The sequence below is a fragment of the Leuciscus leuciscus genome (genome assembly GCF_965113295.1).
Source record: "Leuciscus leuciscus genome assembly, chromosome: 4".
Taxonomy (NCBI): Eukaryota; Metazoa; Chordata; class Actinopteri; order Cypriniformes; family Leuciscidae; genus Leuciscus; species Leuciscus leuciscus.
Window position 1 is genome coordinate 21,036,264 of NC_138728.1, and position 22,806 is coordinate 21,059,069.

The 22,806-nt window shown below is 40.4% G+C and overlaps 1 protein-coding gene across 1 annotated transcript in view; it reads right to left on the reverse strand.

Moving 5' to 3' along the window:
- slc6a1l (solute carrier family 6 member 1, like) overlaps positions 1-22,806 on the reverse strand; it is a 65,036-nt gene extending 42,230 nt beyond the window's left edge. The window contains exons 1-8 of the mRNA XM_082167470.1: positions 22,738-22,806; positions 22,190-22,411; positions 20,973-21,107; positions 19,489-19,629; positions 18,180-18,288; positions 17,309-17,371; positions 16,502-16,631; positions 15,488-15,622 (exon numbers count right to left, since the gene is read on the reverse strand). Coding sequence (XP_082023596.1) covers positions 15,488-15,622; positions 16,502-16,631; positions 17,309-17,371; positions 18,180-18,288; positions 19,489-19,629; positions 20,973-21,107; positions 22,190-22,388 — 912 coding nt within the window. The 5' untranslated portion in view covers positions 22,389-22,411; positions 22,738-22,806. The remainder of the gene's footprint in view (positions 1-15,487; positions 15,623-16,501; positions 16,632-17,308; positions 17,372-18,179; positions 18,289-19,488; positions 19,630-20,972; positions 21,108-22,189; positions 22,412-22,737) is intronic.

Sequence of the window (22,806 nt, forward strand, 5' to 3'; positions counted from 1 at the left end):
ACCAAATACAGAAACGCGCTGAAAAAAGTTCACAACACAACCAAATACAGAAACGCGCTGCAAAAGTTCACAACACAACCAAATACAGAAACGCTCTGCAAAAGTTCACAACACAACCAAATACAGAAACGCTCTGCAAAAGTTCACAACACAACCAAATACAGAAACGCGCTGAAAAAAGTTCACAACACAACCAAATACAGAAACGCTCTGCAAAAGTTCACAACACAACCAAATACAGAAACGAGCTGCAAATAGGACAGAACACAACGGAAATGTTTCCGGGGAACCCAATAAGTGACGGACGGACGGCTGGGACGTGCTTATTGCTCGTGAGCTTTACCTATGCCCTACTCTCTTAAAAGGGCAGACGGCAGAGCCCTTGAATTGGGCACTTTGGAGGGAGCGGGGCACTTGTGTGCCATTATGTTGATGAAGGGAGCAACGAAAGACAACGTAATATTTTCCTCATTATTTTCACCTGGGATGTTCCCATGACAACGCAGCGCGTGTCCATCAGCTGAATAGCTGTTCTTATCAGAAATATAGTATTATTGCTGTTAACATAACTGTTGCAAATAAATATACATTTTATACAACAACGTTTTTAAAATATGCGTTATATCTGTGTGTGAGTGTCTCAACTTTAAAACTTGCTGTCTCATATTTGGACCCTAGCTGCATTCTAACATTTCTTATGAAACTTAACATGACAAAATGTGTACAATGTAACTGATGTATAGATTAATGTCTTTCCCTCATGTTCCTTTTCTCTCTCTTTTTTTATTTATTTATTTTAGTCTTCAGCTCATTGTTCTTTTTAGTATTCTTATGACATTGAACATATTGTAAATACATTTTGTATATTGTATACAAAGTTGTATGTCATAAACGTGTCATCTCTGTATGTTTTGCAAAAAAATTAAATAATAATAAAAGTAGACAGCTGTAAGCACGTCCCAGCCGGGTCCGTCACTTATTGGGTTCCCCGGAAACATTTCCGTTGTGTTCTGTCCTATTTGCAGCGCGTTTCTGTATTTGGTTGTGTTGTGAACTTTTGCAGCGCGTTTCTGTATTTGTTTGTGTTGTGAACTTTTGCAGCGCGTTTCTGTATTTGGTTGTGTTGTGAGTATTTGGAGCACACATGTGTTGTGAAACTGATGAATATGTTTTCTTAATTGGCAGGTGTTTTTCTATTTGCATGTGTTTTCTTCAGTTGCAGCGCGTTGAGCTCTCTCGGCCACCGTATATTACACTTATTACTTATAACTTATAAGTAGCTAGAATTACATGTTAGCATGCTAATAATCACACACACACACACACACACACACGCACGCACGCACGCACGCACACACACGCACACGCACACACACACACATTATAATACAAAGAAAAAATATACCATTGCGGTAGTATTGTTAGGGTATGTTTGTAATCAGGATATTCATTGTTCCTGATAATTTTTTTTCCATTTTCCCATTCATTCATTTTTGATAATTGGAATTATATTTTTTGTTCCTTTTTTTGCATTATACGAATGAGAATGTGGATGGTGGGGGGTGTACTTGATAAATAGGCTTAATTTGATGTATGCAAAATATATTTTATTGTTTTTAATTTAGATTTTGGAGTGAAATTTGCCCCAGGCATTTCTTTCTAAGATTCACATCAGATATTTACTGTAGACTGTTTTGTTTGCACCAGTTTGAGCAAGGCACTCCTTATTGGGCCTCTAGTCTGCTGCACATCTGGTTACTATAAGCAAGGTTACAGGGTTGACATCCTTCAATTCGGTTTCGTAATGCAAGTGTTTATTAACTTTTCCAAGATTGTATATACATGATACCCTATCTGCCTATATATTTATGCACACTTCCTGTGAGCACATTGTCTCTGACGAGTCAAGGGGGACAAAAGAAGGAAAATAAATCAACAGAACAAAAATAAAACAAATATTGCTAAATATTCATTTTCACAACATTATAATGTTTTACAGCAACACCAGTCGATGAAGTTTCATAGGAAGACATCTTTTTTATTGCTTCCTTTAAGCTTATTGTGTTCTCATTGAGGTCCCAAACAGGGGTGAGATTGTGATTTCGAATGTAAACTCTGAAATCTGGCTGTGATTCTGGTGTATCCCGATCTTCTTCCAAAACAATGCTTTGAAGTGGCACTCCGTTCTAAAAACCGCTTTTTACTTTTTCAGTGAGTACAATTGCAAAATGTCTGTACTGGGTCAAACAAAAGACAAACTAGAACATACATATTTTTTAGGTGTTGTTGTTAATTAATAATTTGTGGAAAAAAAATGATCTTCTACAAAATATTCTTGGTTAAACTTTATTTTAAGGTGTCCTTGTTACAGTGTAATTATACATTTAAGTGCTGAGTAATATCAATTAATAACATGTACTTACCAGGGCTGGGTATTGACACAAATTTCACAATTCGATTCGATTTCGATTCACAAGCTTGCAATTCGATTCTATTTCGATTCGATTCGTTTCAATATTGATTATTTTGGATATCAGGTACAATACATGGCAAATTTTCTCAAGGAAAACAAATCTCTTAACTAATGCTGTAAACTATGGGAGTCAGTTGCAGCCTAGGCTTCATTAGCCTACTATAAAATTGAAGGTAAAAATGAACTGATTTGTATACAAACACTTAAATTACACTTTTATTTATTTTTTGAATAAAGATATATGAAATATAAACATTTAAATGGTGGCTGTCATAAAAACCTGCCAGATTTATTCAAACATGCATTAAAAATTGAAGAACATTAAAAATTACAATGAATATGTAATATAGTGCATATATTTAGCAAAATGCTCCTCTCTAGAGTTAATTTTTCTAGCTGACTAACGAGTTTATGGTCACTGGATATGTTTTTTCTGAGGTAAATGTGACGTTACATGACGTTGTTTACAAGCTGCTTTACTGACGTCTTTCCACGGTTGAAACACTGATTGAGCGATTCCATGTCACATGATACGGATTTCGATAACCTTTAACACGCATTAAAATAAACAACAAAACGAAAGTAAAGTGGCAGCCTCTCATGAACGACTGCTGCACAAACATAAACAACATTTCTGGATGAACTGATAATTTAATGTGGCTTATCAATCACTGCGTATCGAATGTGTTCTGACACAAAAATTGCTTTGCAATTCCTCATAATCCTTGATCAGTCTGATCCAATATGACATCAATGTCTTTCAGTCTGAAAATGACCAGCGATTGAAATCAACGCTCTTGAGCGATTCCCTGTCACATGATACGGATTTCGATAAGTTGTACTCTACCTTTTAACATATTTTCAGATGTTCATGCATGTTTATTTTGCGTGGTAACTGGTATTATTAAGGCGGAAGAGAAGATCACGTGCGCTCCGTGCTGCTGCTGCGCCAGAGCGATCTCACGTCACAGCGCCAACGGTACTTATGTTTTTGAATTTCGTAAGAAAATGAAAGTAATTTGAAATCTGAGACTTTGTTTCATATCAATAGTAACAAAGCACAAAGATTATTGTGATTTATTGGATGGGATGCATGCTACAAATGTTACATTCATTCATCAACTGAAAAAAGGATGACCAATCGATTCTTGGGATTTAAGAATCGATATCGTTTCGTAAAAATGAGAATCGATTAAAATCGAGAAATTTATATTTTTTACCCAGCCCTAGTACTTACTGTAGGGTTAGGATTATGGTTAATTGCATGCAATTATGCATATTTTGGTTAGCATGTAACCTGTAACAAAGACACTGTAAAATAAAGTGTTCTTATTCTTTCATTGTCACAGTCATTCATTCATTGTGCTATTCTGTTTAATTTCTAGTCATGGTTTTCTTTGTCTCTGTTAGTTAATTATTAGTTGTCATGGTTTCTATTTACCGTCTCACCTGTTCCCTGTTCTGTTAATGATCTTCCTTTGCGTATTTAAGCCCTTAGTCTACCACAATTTTATTATTCTGCACTAACATTTATGGTTTATGTTCATTGTTGTTACCCTTTGTGTTTTATTAAAGTATATTTTATCGAGTGTGTGTCTATGGAAAGTCCCCATAAAACATGAAAACGCAACGTGTGTGTGTGTTCTAATTCTATTCCTATTCCCAAAATAATATTTTATGCCCATCTTCTAAACATCAAATAGCATAAACATATATTCATATTAGACTCAAAAACGAGTATGAACTCTGCTTCTTCATTTCCGAAGTCCATCAGGCACAACTGTTGTGAGTGGCATGAGGAATACTGAACGGCAGACACCCTAAAACAACAATTTGACTGTTACATAACCCAGAATCGAAGATTTGTTATCTGCTTCTTCCCAACCTTATTTTTTTCAGATGCCTTGTTGAATACAACAAACTTCCCTACTGTAATGCATATCCAGAACAAACCCCACGGGACAACCATGGCTCCCCTCCAAAACCAAAAGCACACCTCCCATGCATTCCATCGCCTTTTTGCTCCATTTTCTCATCAAACTTTATTTTGTTTGCAGTAAAAGCGAAGAAAATCCCTCTCTAAGATAATAACTATTTATAATGAGAATGTTGTCACTTGCATTGTGAAAAGAATTCCTGTAGATACTTTCCAAAAACAAAAGATATTTTATATCTTTATAAGAGATATGCATATTTTGGTCTCCATGCACATCTGTTTTCCCTTCTAGTTCTACAGACCCAGTGATAGCAGCTATGCCTGAGGATCACAGAAACAAACCTCCCTGTATGAAACCATTACAAAATCATCACAGTCAACAACTTCTTAAGACCATTAATAGGTCATTTTCATGGAATCAATTACATGGATTCCGATCCAACCAAACCACCATCATAAGCCAGATTTACACATTTGGACCTTTCTACACATGCTACATCAATGAAACAGAATATATACTTACAAGTCAACATAACAGTGTACTGTTCCATGTGTACTGAAAGTGTACTGAAAGGCACATGACAGCTAATGACAAATCCAACCATAAAATTTCACTTATGCTTTTTTTTTTGGGGGGGGGGGGGGGGGGGGGTATTTGGTGTCAGGGTTCTGTCACTTCTGTCTGTTTATTCTTGGTTTGGTGACACAGACACTCCTATTGTTTTGTCATGGTGAGCCTGCGGTTCTGAGTTCACTCAGGCCATGCATGGGGTTCGGATTCCTGCACTTCAGTCTAATTTGGTTTTGGTTCTGTGAGCATTCGCTTACTCTCCATGTGCTCTGGTCTCATTGTGTGCCAGTTCGTCTTTGAATGTACCACTCAAGTCCTGTCTTGCACTGCCTGATCCTGTTTGCATTGCCCAGTCCTGCCTTGGGTTAGGGTTAGGGTAGTTAGGGTAAGCCCATTATGACCTTTGATGTGAAAGTGATGTGAACTTTCCCTTTTGTCAATTACATTTTTCAACCCCTTCTCCCATCCATAGTTTCACAGCTGGTACATTTACTTAAAAATTTTAATAAATAAAAACAACGGTGCAAATAAGTTATTCTTATGTATACAGTTTCATTCTTAAATCAGCACATTGCAGATGTAAATCTGGGTTGTAAGTCGGGCTTGCACAGACTAGTCAAGTAGTTGAGAGATCATTTTCGAGAGGCACATTTTCGAGTTGCCTTTTAATGTGGCCAGCCTAAGGCACACCTGTGCAATAATCATGCTGTCTAATCAGCATCTTGATATGCCAGGTGGATGGATTATCTCGGCAAAGGAGAAGTGCTCACTAACACAGATTAAGACAGATTTGTGAACAATATTTGAGAGAAATAGGCCTTTTGTGTGTATAGAAAAAGTCTTAGATCTTTGAGTTCAGCTCATGAAAAATGGGGGCAAAAACAAAAGTGTTGCGTTTATAATTTTGTTCAATGTACTTTGAACTCACTTCTTCATCCAAGAAACTTCCTGACATCAGAATATAGTTCATAAAAACACTTTTCACGTGATTTGTTTCGCGTTTCAGAACTTCTGTTAAGGAAACATAATGAGCATTGATGCTCCCTGGTTTTCAAGGTGCACTGTGGGACTTTTTGGGGAGCGAATGTTTCAGTGCACTGTTAGGATTTTAAGATTGAGACAGCCCATAAAATGGCAGGCTCCCTGATCAGTACCCTGACTTACTGAACTGGGGAGCTGATTGAGACACACCCAGGGTAACACTTTATTTCGATTTAAAACGGAGAAGTTGAGTTTTCCGCGTACAGATGACACAATTATCAAAATGATCCCCATTCACGGATCCGTGAAAAAGACTAAAAACTCTGTATTCTGCTGCCAGGCCATTAGATGGCGATGAAACAATACAGACATAACAGTAATACACATGTGCATGACGACATCATCTTCAGAGATTCACGTTTTTGTTGTTTACATGGAGACCATTTTCAAAAACTTGCACTTTGAAACCCATTTTCAGAACTTTCAAAATGTGTTTTCAGGCACCCAATGCTGTTGTCATGCAAAATGAATGGCCAAAACACATAAAAGTTTTCCGTTTTTATTTGAAAGCGGTGTCGTGTAAACAGCCCCTAATTCTCAATAGAGTAGTAGGCACTCTACTTAATATTTGCTAAGACTTTATTTTGATACTCCCCCAACATTCTACTGACTATATGTAACTTTTCAACAACGTCAACCCGAACCATAACACCTAACCTAACAGTCTACTAACAGTCTACTAATACTCTAGTGCAAGTTAGATGACATGTAGATGCAAAGTTAATTAGTAAGTGGAGTGTCTAAAGTGGACCATCAAAAAAAACAAAAAAAAAACAAAGGGAGATCTCCAGGAACAGTGATGAGTACCCATGACATATTCTACCCAGAACCACACATTTGCTATTTCCAATTTTCCCTACTTACTCTATACCAACAATCATTTGTCAAACTCCACTCCAATAGGGCCACTTTCCTGCAGAGTTTAGCTCCAACCAGCTCCAAAAACACCTGCCTGGAACTTCTTTGTAATCCTGAAGACCTTGATTAGCTGGTTCAGGTGTGTTTAATTCATATTGGAGCTAAATTCTGCAAGTGTATATATAAATTGTATATAAATGTATATATGTGATGCGATCTGGGAAAACCCGTCGGATGTCGCGCTGGGCCGTTCCCTTTCAAGGGAACTCGAGCTGCGTTTGAGACGCGGTGGGAACGCTCTGCGGGATTGCGTCGTGAAGCACGTGTATAATCAGCCCAATGGAACGAAGGAACGTCATCAGTGACGTCACCGACCAGGAAGGTATAAATCACCCTTGAGATCAGACCAAACTAGCTTCTGTTGTCTTCAGCAAGCGCTCTCTGTATATCTGTCCCTGTCATATTTATTGTTGTCTGTCAACTCAATATATATATATATAAAATGGCGAATAAGCAAGAATACAAGCGTTGTGTTGTGCCCTACCCTCGTTTTATCACGGGTGGGGACACACATCTGCTTTGTGTTTTTTTGTTTGGGAGTGGAGCATGCCCAGTCAGTTCTCGAGGGAGCTGACTGTGAGCATTGTGTTAAGCTGTCCTTGCGGACGCTCCGCTCTCGCCGGGCGTTCTTTGAGGAGGACGGTTCGGTTCGCGTTCCCCGAGGTGCGGGTCCCACTGCTGCCGAGGCACAGCGGAGGCTTTCATCTTGGGGTTCGCATATGGATTTAGTAGCGGGGTTTGAGACGGGCCCCGCCCTTTCTCAACCCTTACCTGCTGAATCCGGTGCTTCAGCCCAGGAAGGAGCCCGCTCTGCGGCTTCTCCTCCCCAGGCTGAGGCACCAATGTTGCGGCTATCCAGTTCTGAGGAACTGGATGTCGTGGAGGTTGAACATAATATTGAAGACGAGTGTTCGCCAGCTCGTATTTCGGGGGATGAGGAGCTTATGGAGGTTTTAACTCGTGCTGTTGCCAAGTTAAATATTGAATGGCCATCTGATAATGTTGAAACTGTTTAAAAAAAAGAGTCTTTTAGATGAACGTTTTTTGCCATCAAAAACACGACCTCCTCGTCGGGAACTGCCGTTTTTTCCCAATCTCCACACTGAGGTGTGGAGATCGTGGATTAAACCAGCATCTTTCAGAGTGCATAGTCCACAAACACTGAACTATAGTAACATTAAAGATATTTCCCACTATGGTTATTTGACGATGCCTCCGGCGGAAGAGACGCTTGCGAGCCATCTCTCTCCCGAGTCATCGTCATCACTGAAAGCCCCGACGTTACCCACCAAGCCATTAAAAGCCACATCTATGATGGTGGGTAAAGCATATGCGGCAGCAGGTCAGGCAGCAGGTTGCTTACACACTATGTCAATATTACAAGCGTATCAGGCTGACCTGCTGAGGGACATGGATGATTGTGAGGAAGTTAGTGCTGACGCAATTCGAGAATTGCGTCGGGCGACAGATCTATCTCTCCGGGCCACCAAGGAGACGGCTAAATCTGTGGGCCGTTCTATGGCAGCCCTGGTGGCCACGGAGCGCCATTTGTGGTTAAATTTGTCTGATATAAAGGATAAAGATAGATCTGTTCTTCTGGATGCCCCGCTTTCGCCTTCGAGTTTGTTCGGCGATGCTATAAATTGTGTTGTCGATAGATTTACTGAATCTAAGAAACAAGCGGCGGCATTCCAGAGGTTTCTTCCTCGCCGATCCAGTGTCCCAGGGACTGCTAATGTTAAAGCAGAGCAGTCCCGACCGTCTACGAGCTCCTCACAACAGCAACAGCATAGAGTTCAACAGAAACAAAGCGTCACCTCTCGGGCTCCTCCACAGTCTGGGGAGCCCAGGGGGCGGCCGCAGTTTAAGTCAGTTAGAGGTAGACAAGATCTGAGGACTGTCCTCTCTAATAAGGCTTGGGACAAGAAAAAGTCCTGACGCCCTAGGTGTCAAAATGTTGAGGGTGGTCCCCTCGGGGGAGGGACGATTCAGAGGAATCGTTTCTCCTCCGCGCCTTCTGGGGGGCGGTTCTCTGAGGAGAGCCGCAGCGCTGCCACATCGGTTGTTCCCTGCCGGTTCGCCGTTTCAGGGCACCGAGGTGTCAGCGTCCCTGTGCGATCCTCCGAGGAGGGTCGTAGAACGGTCAGTTCGGTTGTTCCCTGCCGGTTCGCCGCTTCAGGGCACCGAAATGTCTGTTCGACTAAATCCAGAGGTCAGTCTCGAGAGGCTGGTTCCCTTAGCAGAATTTCTGGTAGCGTGGAAACTTCTACCAAATATTTCTCAATGGGTCCTGCATATAGTGGAAAAGGGTTACAGAATTCAGTTCGGTTTGTGTCCGCCCAGATTCCAAGGGGTTCTGCCCACAGTGGTGGACTCCGAGCAGGCTCTGGTTATGGAGCAGGAAGTAATGACGCTTCTTCGAAAAGGAGCTATAGAAAAGGTCTCTCCTCCCAGCAGAGAGTCAGGGTTCTACAGCCGTTATTTCATTGTTCCAAAGAGGGATGGGGGGTTGCGTCCTATTCTAGATCTGCGTCAACTAAACCGCAGGGTTCAGAAACTCAAGTTCAAGATGCTTACGCTCAAACAGATTGTATCACAGATTCAGTCCGAGGATTGTGACAATAGACTTGAAGGACGCATACTTCCATGTATCGATTCATCCTCATCACAGGAAGTTCCTGAGGTTTGCTTTCGGGGGCGAAGCATACCAATATCGGGTTCTTCCCTTCGGCCAAGGTTTATCACCCCGCACTTTTACAAAATGTGTGGATGCAGCGCTGGCTCCTCTGAGACTCCAGGGCATTCACATATTAAACTATCTAGACGATTGGTTGATTCTTGCTCAGTCAGAGCAGGTGGCAGTTCGGCATCGAGGTGTCGTTCTGGCTCATATAGAAAAGTTGGGGTTACGGCTCAACTCCAAAAAGAGTGTGCTCCTCCCAGCACAGAGGACCACTTTTCTAGGAGTAATTTGGGATTCAACAACAATGCAGGCACGTCTGTCTCCTGCACGAATATCAGCGATTCTCACAGCCGTAAAAGGGGTAAAACTAGGCCAGTCACTCACTGTCAAACAATTTCAAAGATTGTTGGGGCTCATGGCAGCTGCGTCCAACGTAATTACTTTTGGCCTTCTGTACATGAGACCTCTGCAGTGGTGGCTCAGGACCAAGGGGTTTTCCCCGAGGGGAAATCCGTTTCGCATGATCAAGGTCACGCGGCGATGCCTTCGTGCTTTGGTCATGTGGAAGAAACCTTGGTTCCTCACCCAGGGCCCAGTGTTGGGGGCTTCTTGTCGACGCGTAACGCTTTCGACAGACGCTTCCCTCACGGGGTGGGGCGCAGTCATGAGCGGACGCTCAGTGTCAGGTCTTTGGCAGGACCATCAACTGTCTTGGCACATAAATTGTTTAGAAATGATGGCCGTATTTTATGCTCTGAAATACTTCCTGCCAGACCTGAGAGGCCACCACGTGTTGGTCCGCACGGACAACACGTCAGTGGTCTCATACATCAACCATCAGGGGGGTCTGAGGTCTCGACTACTGTGCAATCTGGCTCATCAGATCCTCCTATGGGCCCAGGGGAAATTACTGTCCCTCAGGGCAGTATATATTCCGGGGCATCTGAATGTAGAAGCGGATATTCTGTCAAGGCAGGGGCTGAGGCCCGGGGAGTGGAGGCTTCACCCCGAGGTGGTGGAGCTTCTATGGAAGAAATATGGGCGAGCCCGAGTCGACCTTTTCGCATCATCAGACTCAACCCATTGTCCCCTTTGGTTCTCCCTCACACATCCAGCCCCTCTCGGACTGGATGCAATGGTGCAGGTGTGGCCGAGGCTACATCTGTACGGGTTTCCCCCAGTATCTATGCTCCCGGGAGTTCTGGAGAGAGTTCGCCAGGAAGGGGCTCATCTACTATTAATAGCTCCGTACTGGCCGACCCGAGTTTGGTTCTCGGATCTGGTGTCACTTCTGGACGGCTCTCCGATGGAGATTCCCGTCAGGAGGGACCTGCTGTCCCAAGCAAGGGGGGACAAGGAGATATTTCACCCTCGCCCAGAGTTGTGGAAGTTGTGGGCTTGGCCTCTGAGGGGGCCCAGCTCATAGAATCTGGTCTCTCGACTGAGGTCGTTGAGACCATCCTTCAATCCAGAGCTCCTTCCACGAGGAAACTTTATGCTTTGAAATGGAAATTATTTTCTACATGGTGTAGAGATCGTAATTTGAATCCTGTTAACTGCCCTATTGGTACAGTTCTCGATTTTCTACAAGACCGTTTCTCTGCTGGATTATCTCCTTCCACCTTAAAGGTGTACGTAGCGGCTATATCTGCATATCATACCCCTCTGGCGGGTACTTCAGTTGGGAGAGATCCTCTAATTATTCGTTTTCTCCATGGCACTTTGAGGTTGAGACCTGTTTTGCACTCTAGAGCATGGGATTTGGCCATTGTACTGGAGGGTCTGGCGTTGGCTCCCTTCGAGCCCATTGAGGAGGTTTCAGAAAAGTTCCTTACTCTAAAAACTTTATTTCTTCTTGCTATTTCCTCTATCAAGAGAATTGGTGACTTACAAGCCTTGTCAGTGGCTCCAGCATGTCTGGAATTTGCACCTGGTATGGTGAAAGCATTTCTTCACCCTAGACTGGGTTACATTCCTAAGGTCCCTACTAATGTTGGGGGCCCTATAGTGCTGCAGGCCTTTTATCCTCCACCATTTAATACCCCAGACCAGGAAAACCTGAATCTGTTATGCCCTGTGCGGGCGTTGGATGCTTACGTCCACAGAGCTTCCCTGTGGCGTAAATCGGAAAAATTATTTGTCTGCTTCGGAGCACCTAAGAGAGGTTGCCCTGCATCAAAACAGATAATGAGCAAGTAGATAGTTGAGGCTATTTCACTGGCATATGAAGCGGCCGGACAGCCTTCACCTTTGACTGTTCGGGCCCATTCTACGAGGAGTATGGCTGCCTCTACGGCTTTAATTTCGGGAGTTTCCCTTCTAGACATTTGTAATGCGGCAGGATGGTCCTCTCCGCATACATTTGTGAGATTTTATGACTTGGACCTCTCCACTCCTGGGGTCAGGTTGCTTGCTTCTTAGTATGCTCATGGTACTTCATACAGAACAGGCACATCGTCATTATGGTTGAGTGGGAATGGGGTTCCCACCGCGTCTCAAACGCAGCTCGAGTTCCCTTGAAAGGGAACGTCTCAGGTTACGTATGTAACCCTGGTTCCCTGATAGGGAACGAGACGCTGCGTTCGCCTGCCATACTTCCTGCTTGCCTTGATCGACTTGCTTCAGGCTTATCAGAAGCTAGTTTGGTCTGATCTCAAGGGTGATTTATACCTTCCTGGTCGGTGACGTCACTGATGACGTTCCTTCGTTCCACTGGGCTGATTATACACGTGCTTCATGACGCAATCACGCAGAGTGTTCCCACCGCGTCTCAAACGCAGCGTCTCGTTCCCTATCAGGGAACCAGGGTTACATACGTAACCTGAGACGTTTTCAGTAAATTCCAAAATAGTTTGAATTACAGTTTTTTGTAATTTTTTTTTTTTTTTCATTAAATTATTATTCTATAACATCTTTTCTCTTATCTCTGAAAATATCTTGGCAAAATTCCCTTGTTTAGTGCAGCGATAGTGTCAAGCTGAAAATACTCTCTTTCTCTAATGCATTCTATGCGACCATTTTCTCTAACGCCCGGCAGAGGTGAAAAAACAAAAAAACAAACGCCGTATATCCCATACACCTGTCCGTCTCTTAACACTACAAAGATAGTTTACCTATAAAAATAAACCACATAACATGTACAGTGAATGTGTATTAGTGCGCATTTCGCGCCAATCCTGTTTAAAAAAAAAGAGTGCCAAGCGTCCCGACGGTGACAGTTATTAAACCTGTTTTTCTCAAAATTCCGTTCCAGAAAATCATAGCGATCGGCCGACTTCAGATAAACATAACTTTGGCTACCAACAAGCTATGCTAAAAATAAAAACAGATTTGGAAAGGGCTTGATACCAGCTTCCATATGATATCAAAACCTGTAATAGGTCAAATTTCACCATGTGGTGGGTTTTCCCAGATCGCATATATCGATATATATATTTTTTATTTTTTTTTATTTTTTTGTGAAGCAAAAGGACATGTTAAATTGAAAGCAATTTAGCACCACTTACTGGACATTTAACTTTTAAAGAGGAGTGAAATGTACAAGAACCAACGTAATATCATTTTGCAGAAATGCCGCCACAGCCAAACTTTTCCAATGAGCATTGTAACTGTGTGTAGCAGAAGAGAAGGCAAGTGTAGGCAAATTTTGGGACATACTAAACGTCATAAAATTGGAACTACCTTGTTGCATAGCGTCCATCCAGCCTGTCAGTCAACTTGTCACAGTTAAAATCCTCATACAGACTCCTCATTTCATGTACACTACTTAATTTATTCCAACCAAATATGAAAATGTGGGTCTTTCATGCAGAGAATTGTTCCTGTTTATTTTGCATAATGATGCATTTAACAGTTAATGGCCAAATGTTTCTCTCAGTGCTGAAGTTGAGACCAGCTCGCTCAAGACCGAGACTAGAAGAGGGTCTGAATAATTCAGAGAGTGCAAATATGCTTTCATGTGGTAGGGAATGAGACCTGATTTCACGCTGATGTTACAGGAACCTGCAGTACATAAACAGTGTGGTCCCATCCAGAGACACAATAGCACAGAGCAGATTATCTACGCAAGTCTGCATAAACTACAAAATGTATCCACAGTGTTGCTTCCGAGTCCATGACAAGACCAAGAGCATGAAAATATGCTCTTGGATTTGAGAGGTTAACTCTGACCCTCAAAATCAATTTAGCTCCAACCCTAATCAAACACACCTGAACAAGCTAATCAAGTTCTTCAGGATTCCTGAGCTGCGTTCCAGTCCACTTTTAGACACGCACTTGTGAACTTCCCTAAGCAGTTCCCCTCGGGGGAATCCCTGCCGCCATTTTGAAGTGCGTTCCACTTCGTGAAGCGGACGAGGGAAGTTTATATGGACAGACCCTCGCTCCCTCGATTTTGACAGAGGGAGCGAGTCTACTTCATATGTACACTTCAGGCAGCTCCATATACCACAATGCAACATGATTTTGATGTCAACGCATAATGGGTCTCATTCATGAAACACGAGCAGAACTAATTTTTGTGTAAATCGTGTGTAAAGTGGTTCTGGCGTAAATTTTCGGATTCATTAAAATGTTCGTATTTTCCAAATGTTAGTTGGTACGAAATAAATCTACACCTGCTACCAGCCACGCGTAAATAGTGCGTTTAACATCCGAACGTTTTTCTCATTAATAAGGCTGCATTTTAATTCACCTTAATCGGGTACATATTTACACAGCATTTTGAAAAAATATTATATATAGTAATTACATATGGTTTTTCTTTTTACTTTTATTATGAGAGCCAGTAATAGCATCTGCAAACGGAACACAAGTCCACAAGTCACAAGTGTTGCAGTCAAGCTTCATGTCGAACCATTTTCTTTTCACTTCTGGGACTGTTCGATTAACAGATGAAACTCCATTAACTGCATCTGTAATAAGCTGCCAAGCTTCCTTTTTTTTAGGACCTGATACGCCACTATGTAAGCTTGAAAATAAAATGTGGCGTTTTGAATGAACTTCTGATAATAAAACTTCAATTTCTGCATCTAAGAAATTTCTCTTTTTCATTCGCTTTTGAGAAGACATGTTGAAATCCTTCGTTTGGTGTCATAATATGATGCCCATATATAGTTGTCAGTTGGATTTAATGGGCGGGATTTATGGTAATTGAGAATGAGCGTGCACGCGCGTCCCATTTACGACTGATTGGAATTCATTAACACACACACACACATTTCACATCTGACGTTTACAAAGTATTTGTGAATCAGGAGAAGAGTTTTCACTCACATATTTATTCGTATATATTTACGAATGTTTCATGAATGAGACCCATTGCGTTTAATTTACCCCACCACAAACAACTCTATGATATATATATATATATATATATATATATATTTTTTTTTTTTAAGAAACAACTCAAACACACCTACATACATATAGAAGGCAATCTATATGCAATCTATACAATCTCGTAAGGGGAAAAAAAATAAAAATAAATCAATCCCATAGTGGATTCTAAGTGATCAAGAGCTTAGCACGTTTCAATTCAGCCTATTGCAAAGGTTTCGCCAGTAGTGGGCACTCATGCAACGTAAGCAATGACATACATCCAAGTGAACGAGACGGAGGGAAGTTAGCGAGTGAAGGGCATGACAATTTTGGACAGGAACGCAGCCCTAGAAAGCTACAGACAGGTGAGTTTGATTAGGCAAACCCTGCAGGAACATTGATTTTGAGGGCCAGAGTTGCCCTCTGAGAGGGCTTTGGGATACTCATTTCAACATACCATGATTTGTGACTTACTAATTCTAATCTCGGACACTATTTAGGGTGGATAGCATGCGGATTGGGATGCAGGAATTGTGTTCCACTTACATCAGGACTGGAGAGTTTACTGATGTCAGGATACAGGTAATACGAAATTCCAGTTGCAGCCCCTGGCAGAGTCACTCCTCTGATGCAAAGGATGAACAGCATTAAGTAGGGGAACGTAGCAGTGAAGTACACAACCTGTGAAACATTGACACACATATCACAATAATTAAGTCCTATTTTATGATCTTCTAGAGATCTTTCTGCAGTGTTACATACATAAAAAGATCAGCTATGATGCTAACACCGTGTCTACACTTGGCGCGACCGTTGTTGCGTTATGTCGCACAGCAACAGATAGAGGCAGCATTTGTGGGTGGTTGTCATTTCTTTGCCATTTCTAAGGTATATTTAGTGGTTTTAGCATCCCTGATAGCAAACCAACATTGCAGAGGCATGTTTTATTTGGAAAATGAATTTTTCACAGCATTTGCTCATCTCTAAAATCTTTCCTCTCAGATGTTTTTTTTTTGTTTTTTTTGTAATTTAGAAAATGTATGATTTTAAAATGTATGTAAAGCAGCTTACTACTTGTGATTATTATTTTAATCAGATGTTTGTCCACAACAGAGGCTTTCCAGATGAAGCGCACTCTTTAACAGACATCTTGGAATGTCACACACAGTACATCTATCTACAGCTATCTAGAATGTTGCTATAGTATGTGCTCGCTAAGATATTTGGTGGTTGCTAGTTGTTTGCTAAGGTGTTTTGTTTTAGCATGCTGCTATACTGCAGGTTGTTCTGAGAGGTTTCTATGGTATGTCTATGTGATTTCTGAGGTGTTCTGGGCTGTTTTTAGTTTGATAGTACATTTGTTGGGTGGTTTGAGTGGTTACTATGCTGTTGCTAAAATGACTGTTAGCATGATACAGTACTATTCGGTCTCAGCTCCTTCAAGGTAAGTCTATGGGGTTTCATAGCTAGTTTTTGTTTATGATGAGTACAAAATATGACATGGTTTTCTCTTGATTATTTCATTAGCAAACAGTTGTACAAGCATGAGCATCAGCTGACCTTGCCTATGGTCTTCACTCCTTTAAAGATGCAGAAATAAGAGATGACCCAAGCCAACAGAAGACACATGGAAAGATCAGCATTTACGCTCCCCAGACCACCGCTGTTTGTCCCCCGCAACATACGATGGCTGAGGGTACACACACACACACACACACACACACACACACACACACACACACACACACACACACACACACACACACACACACACACATTATGAACAATTTTCATTTTACTTCCATGCATGTCAGAACTCAAAGTTTTAGATTTATATGATACAGATTTATTTTTTCCGTGATTTAGTTTTGTGGGGGGTTAGTTTAGGAAACTGCACAAACTATAAACACATTGTTTTCATCATGTTCTCTGGCTCAGTTCTTCAGCCCAGATTTCTCAATACCCCTGGTCTGCATGGTGAAACTTTAAAGGTCTTTGTCTCACAGATGTTGGATGTTTTTCATTTTGTCCCACCCTTTATTAGGGTAGGGGTTATCTCACTCATAGTCCAGGGCTTGGGAGAGAATTATGTGAATTTTCTGACATTACCAAAAATGTTCTAAAGTAGCTGACTTACACTAAAGCAAGTTCAACATAGTTAAAATGGAAAATGTGCAGTTTCCTCCTTATATAGATACTATATCATTACAATAAATATGTAGTATATTATTATGCACTATAAATGTAGGATTTTAATTTAATTAATAAATGTTTACATGCATGAATCCAGAAGATAGATTTAGGTTGCTGAGAACCAAAGAAATGTGAGTACAGTATTTGATATGTTTAGGAAATTATGTATCTTACAACCAGTACTCTTGTTCGGAGGAGGTCACTGTAAAAGTTGGCCATTCTGATTCATTTTGGAAACTGATGAAAGAAAGACAAAAAGAGAGTGAGTTCACCAAAGCCTTTCAATGGCATTCTTTTCAAACAAAAGCAACATTGTATCTGTTTCTGAATTATGATAAGTTACACTAAAATCTCTTTCTATGAAAAGAAAAGAAAAAAAAGAAAGAGAAAAAAGAAAATTTGGTTTTCTGTTCTTAGCTGGTATAAGATGGTCTAGTTGGTCTCCAAATAATGTTTCAAGCTACTTTCTTTAATCAGCACATTAACAGAAAAACACAAAGATCTATATATTATCACGTATAGAACATACAATATTGGATTTCAGTGAAATGTCAAATACACCTGCATCTACTGTATATGTGGGTTCTTTTCATTTTCCTGTTATGCAAGTCCAAACAAAGAATAAATAATTATTTCTAAATGCATTACAAAAGGGAATTTGTTTAGGAAACTTTTCCTACATGTTTGTTTGTAATCATCTAAAGCCTGAACTCAAAGAACATCTTCCATGACCATGTAAACATCTGGGAGAACCAGACAGTGCACGTGTTTTTATCAACCCGATCTCACAGCAATTCGTACAAATTTTACGAGGTGGCTAATTTGTACAAATTCAAACGACCTCACTCGTACGAATTCGTACGATTTTTGCTAAATCTTACATATTTTACGAGTTGCCCAATTCGTATGAATTCGTACCAATGATCTACCCCTGACCCCACCCCAAACCCATCACTGGGGTGTAGACAAATCTTACAAATTCGTACAAATTGGTTGTGAGATAGCATTGGTTTTTATTTTGTACTCTGTTGTTAAGTGAGGTTACCTCATGCTGTAGTTGTCACCAAATCTATACGTCTCATTGTACAGGAAAGACCAGTCAGCATCAGGTCTGTGCACACCTGTGTATGTAGCACTTATGTTTTGGCAGTACACTGTTGATAAAATGGGAGATCAAAGTTAACTCAAAATTGATATGGGGATGAAAATCTGTATTACGTAATTGTGACTTTATTTCATGAAAATTTTATCTTTGGTTCTTGTAATAGCGACTTTGTCTCAGAATTGTACATTTATTTCTTCTGACTGCGGCTTTACTTACAATTACGACTATTTCTTGTAATTGTAACTATATGTCTTATATTTCAACTTTACTTACAAATTGTGACTCCTTGAGACAATTTTTTTGTAATTGCAACTTTTTATCTCACAATTACAACTTTATTTTACGTAATTTATATTTTCTCTCAATTGTGAATTTATTGTAATTAAAATTTTTTGTGACATCACATATCACAACTACCCTGGTAAACCAGAGTTCTTGCGAGAGCACAAGTTGAATTTGCTCAGCGAGTTACTCTGGTGTCGAGTAACAATGCTCATTAAATATGCCCCTCGATCTGAGCTGCACCAATCACATCGGGTTATCTGATATAGGCGGGCCAGAGGCGAGCTAAACAGATGACGACAGCGCTGTGACGTCGAAGTCATTAATAAACATTGCAAGATGGCTATGGATGAACACCAGTTGTTTAAAACGGCTTTGGCCGCTACAATAGACTTTGCTTTTTATCTAAAACAGGAACAGAAGACGCTGCTCGAATCGTTCCTTTGCAAGAAGGACGTTTTTGCTGTTTTGCCGACCAGATACGGTAAGAGTATAATCTACCAGTTAGCTCCGCAGGTAGCTAAGCGTATGGGGCTTATTGTTGTGATTGGTTGTAGTGTTATCCTATTGCGTGCAGTGAGATTTTCAAATGCATGTTTGGTGCCGCCCCTCGAGCTGGGCGATTTTCATTAGTCGACGCCAGACCATTAATCTTTTAGAGTTAGGTCTGGATTTCCAGGCTATATCACAACTGCAATTCTATAACAATGTGACTTCATATTTCATTTATTTTTTTCTCATAATTGCAACCTTAGTTCTTGTAATTGTAACGTTATTTATTGTAACTGTGACTTTATATCTCAAAGACAAATGTTTTCTCATAATAGCAACTTTATTACTCTTTGCGATTTTATTTCTTGTAATTGTGACTATATGTCTTACATTTGCAACTTTTTGCAACTTTGTCTTAAGATTCAGTGTCTTAAGCCCGTATGAATAAAGTTTAGAAATGCATTACATAACACACCTGTGTTCCAATAGTTGTCACAGGAAGTCCAAGGTAGAGTACTCCAGAAACAGTTGAATAGATAAAACAAAGCCCAGGCCAGGATCACAATGTAATATATATTTAGATAAATCACTATAACTTGGGACGCAACACCTACGCCTGTGAACAAAAAATAGTTTGTGTGAGAAAATCCACATGTGCAAAATAATAATCAGTCATCACCATAAATTACAGCAATTAAAGACATGGGGCCTTATTTTAACGATCTAAGCACATGGTCTAAAGCGCACGGCGCAAGTGCACTTAGGTTGTGTACGAATCCACTTTTGCTAGTTAAACGATGGGAAAAATGGTCAGCCCTTTTGGCGCATGGTCTAAAAGGGTTGTCCCTATTCTCTTAATGAGTAATGGGTGTGTTTAGGGCGTAGCGTGCAATAAACCAATCAGAGTGTAATTTCCCATTCCCTTTAAAGTCCGCGTGAACCGGAAGTTGCAAACGACTTTTCTTCAGTGCTGTGACGTATTTCCCAGTAAAACGGAATATTGAACAGAGGGCAGGGTTTTACTCTAGCGCTCCTCCTCTCCATCTCTCGCTCATTACAGACTAACGATTTGAAGGGAGTGGTTAAGCATTTCCCAACCCAAATCCTCAAACCTACGTCATCAGAGAAGGGACGGGACGCCATTCCAGACCGGAAGTAACTTTTCAGATTTTGATTAAAGATTACAACGGCAACAATTTTTTTCTGTGTTTTAACTTGCACATTCACCACAAGACTAGTAATATGCGCTAACAAAGTAAATAGGGTCAATTTTGATTTCAGTTGGACTTTAAAAGCCAGTTGTGCTCGCGCCATGGCAGATTCACTATTTACATGGCGGAGTTTGTAAGTGGAAAGACTGAATGCTTCACCAGAGAGCAAACGGATCTGCTCGTGTGCAAGGTTAAAGCTGTGCGTGTGTGTGTGTGTGTGTGAGGTTAAAGTGTGCAAGCAGACCATCTACGGGACAAGCCGGATTCCACCATATCTTTATGTACACAAAAACAATCTTTTACATTGTAATCCTTTTATTTTAAATATTTGGCATGTTTGTGTGCTGCTGCGCATCCTTGTGTGTGTAATAAGCAGAGTGTACGTGCGTTGTGCACCCGCCTATAGGCGCACATTACTAATGCGCTCTTTTTTTTTTTTTTTTTTTAAACACTGCCCCATTGACTTTAGACCAGGTTTCAGTTGGTCAATGGCACAGTCTATTTCTGTTGCCTCAAAATAGCAACGTGCCAACAATGCGCCAGAACACACCTCGTTTTCAGACCATGGGCACACAAATGGGCGCAAATGCATTTGCTATTTAAACAACGTGGCGCAGGACATGAAAATGATAACTGCGTCGGACTGAAACTAGCAAAACACACTTACGCCTGACGCTGCATTGCACCGGGTGTATGATAGTGCCCATGGACTTTATTGTGTAGATCCATTTATGAAAGCATAAGTCACCTTCAAACATGGGGCAGATTTTTCTCCAAGCAGTGATGCCCCCTTCACTGGTGTATTGACCTAACGCTGTCTCAAGGAAAAATATTGGGAGTCCACAAAAGAAGAGAAAGATGAAATAAGGAATGAAGAAAACACCTGGAGAGACCAAAAATGAGTTAGTTATTTACCTTATATAGGCTCAAAAGTCTTGTTGCCAGTTGCCATTATCTTTAAGGGGTGTAACATCCCAATAACATATCATTAAATAAAACCATGCTCCCCATACTGCAGCTTCTCTGGATCATATGTGAAAAAGGAGCTTAAGGGTAAATGGTAGAAAACGTTGACATACTTTGTTTCTCAAGATCTTAAAAACCATTTAATTGATGGATAGATACTTTGTTAATCCTTCTCAGGAGATTATATTTGTTACAATTGCAGCAACCACATTCAATCCTCGCACACAGACAACATCAATCTATCTACCTTACTACATTAATAAAACAAAAACTTTCACTAAAGCATTCTATACCCTATAATATATTAACTAAAAAACATGCTATATCCTATAATGATAATTCTAAAAATAAATACACAAACAAAATGAACTAAAGCATAAAACCCCTATTTTAATAATAAAAAATTTTTTTTTAAAAAAGGTAATAAAATGTTAATCTAAAGGATTCAGTTTTTTAACAAATATAACTTGTGCCTATACTTTTTTTTTCTTTTTTTTTACAAAATAATTGTTATTAATGAGATAGTATTAATGTGTGTTTGTTAATTTTTTTATGAATTAGTTGAGAGAAGCCCAGAATGTGCAGAGCTGCAATCTAGGTGGCTAAAATATAAGTATGAACATATAAATATAATAACATTCGTAGCACAATTTTTGTTAATTTATTGAGTTAATGATTTGAATACAATTCAGTGGTAAGAGTGATGTTTTGTTTGCTAGCCCCAATAAAAAGCAAAAAATGGTCGTATCAGAATGTGCTCGGGGACACAGTCCATGATGTGTAACAAAAATTAGTTCTGAGCATTGCTGAAGAACATAGAGCTCTATTGATTATGTTATAAAGCATGGGCTTCTGCTGGAATTTAAGGTCAAATCCATCTCATGCAGAGGATCAAAACGCTGCAGGCTTAATGCCTCTTTTTTATTTCTTTATTTCTATCATGCACTTCTTCAAAAGCCCAAATTTCCAAACTTCTCTCTCACACAAACTTTCTCTTACCGCCTCCATTTTTGTAGCACAGGTAAGGGAAGCGCACCACGTTCTCCAGGCCGATAATCCCTCCAGCCACGGACAGCAGGAACTCAGTCTTGTTGGCCCATTTCTCCCTGGCCTGGGGTCTGCTTTCTGCACCCCCTTTCTGAGCCTCAGGCTCCATAGCTTCCCCATCAGCAATGCCTCCGTCTCTAGTCTCCTCCATGGACCTTTTCTATATTTATCTCTCTGTGAGCATTCAGTTTATATTACAAGGTATTAAAAGTCCATCAGCATGCAGAAAAGTGAGTTTTTTTTGTTTGTTTTTTCTTTGAACTAATGAATCATAGATGCTTAAATTCTGTAGTGGAACAAACATTTACAACTTAATATATTTTATTTTGTACCTACAAACTGTTTGTCAGGAAATGAACAAACAGTGAAGGAATGTTTACATGGAATTATTAAATAAATCTCACTCTACAAAGAGAAATGATACATGAACAGTTTTAAATTAATAATAGGCCTAATTAAAAATCCGGACAAGAAAAAAAAATAAAAGTCCTTGAACTTACCAAAGTTTGTGAACAGCTCCCTATCAGGCATGCACACAGAACGTCAGTGGAGAGTTCAGTATTCTTGAG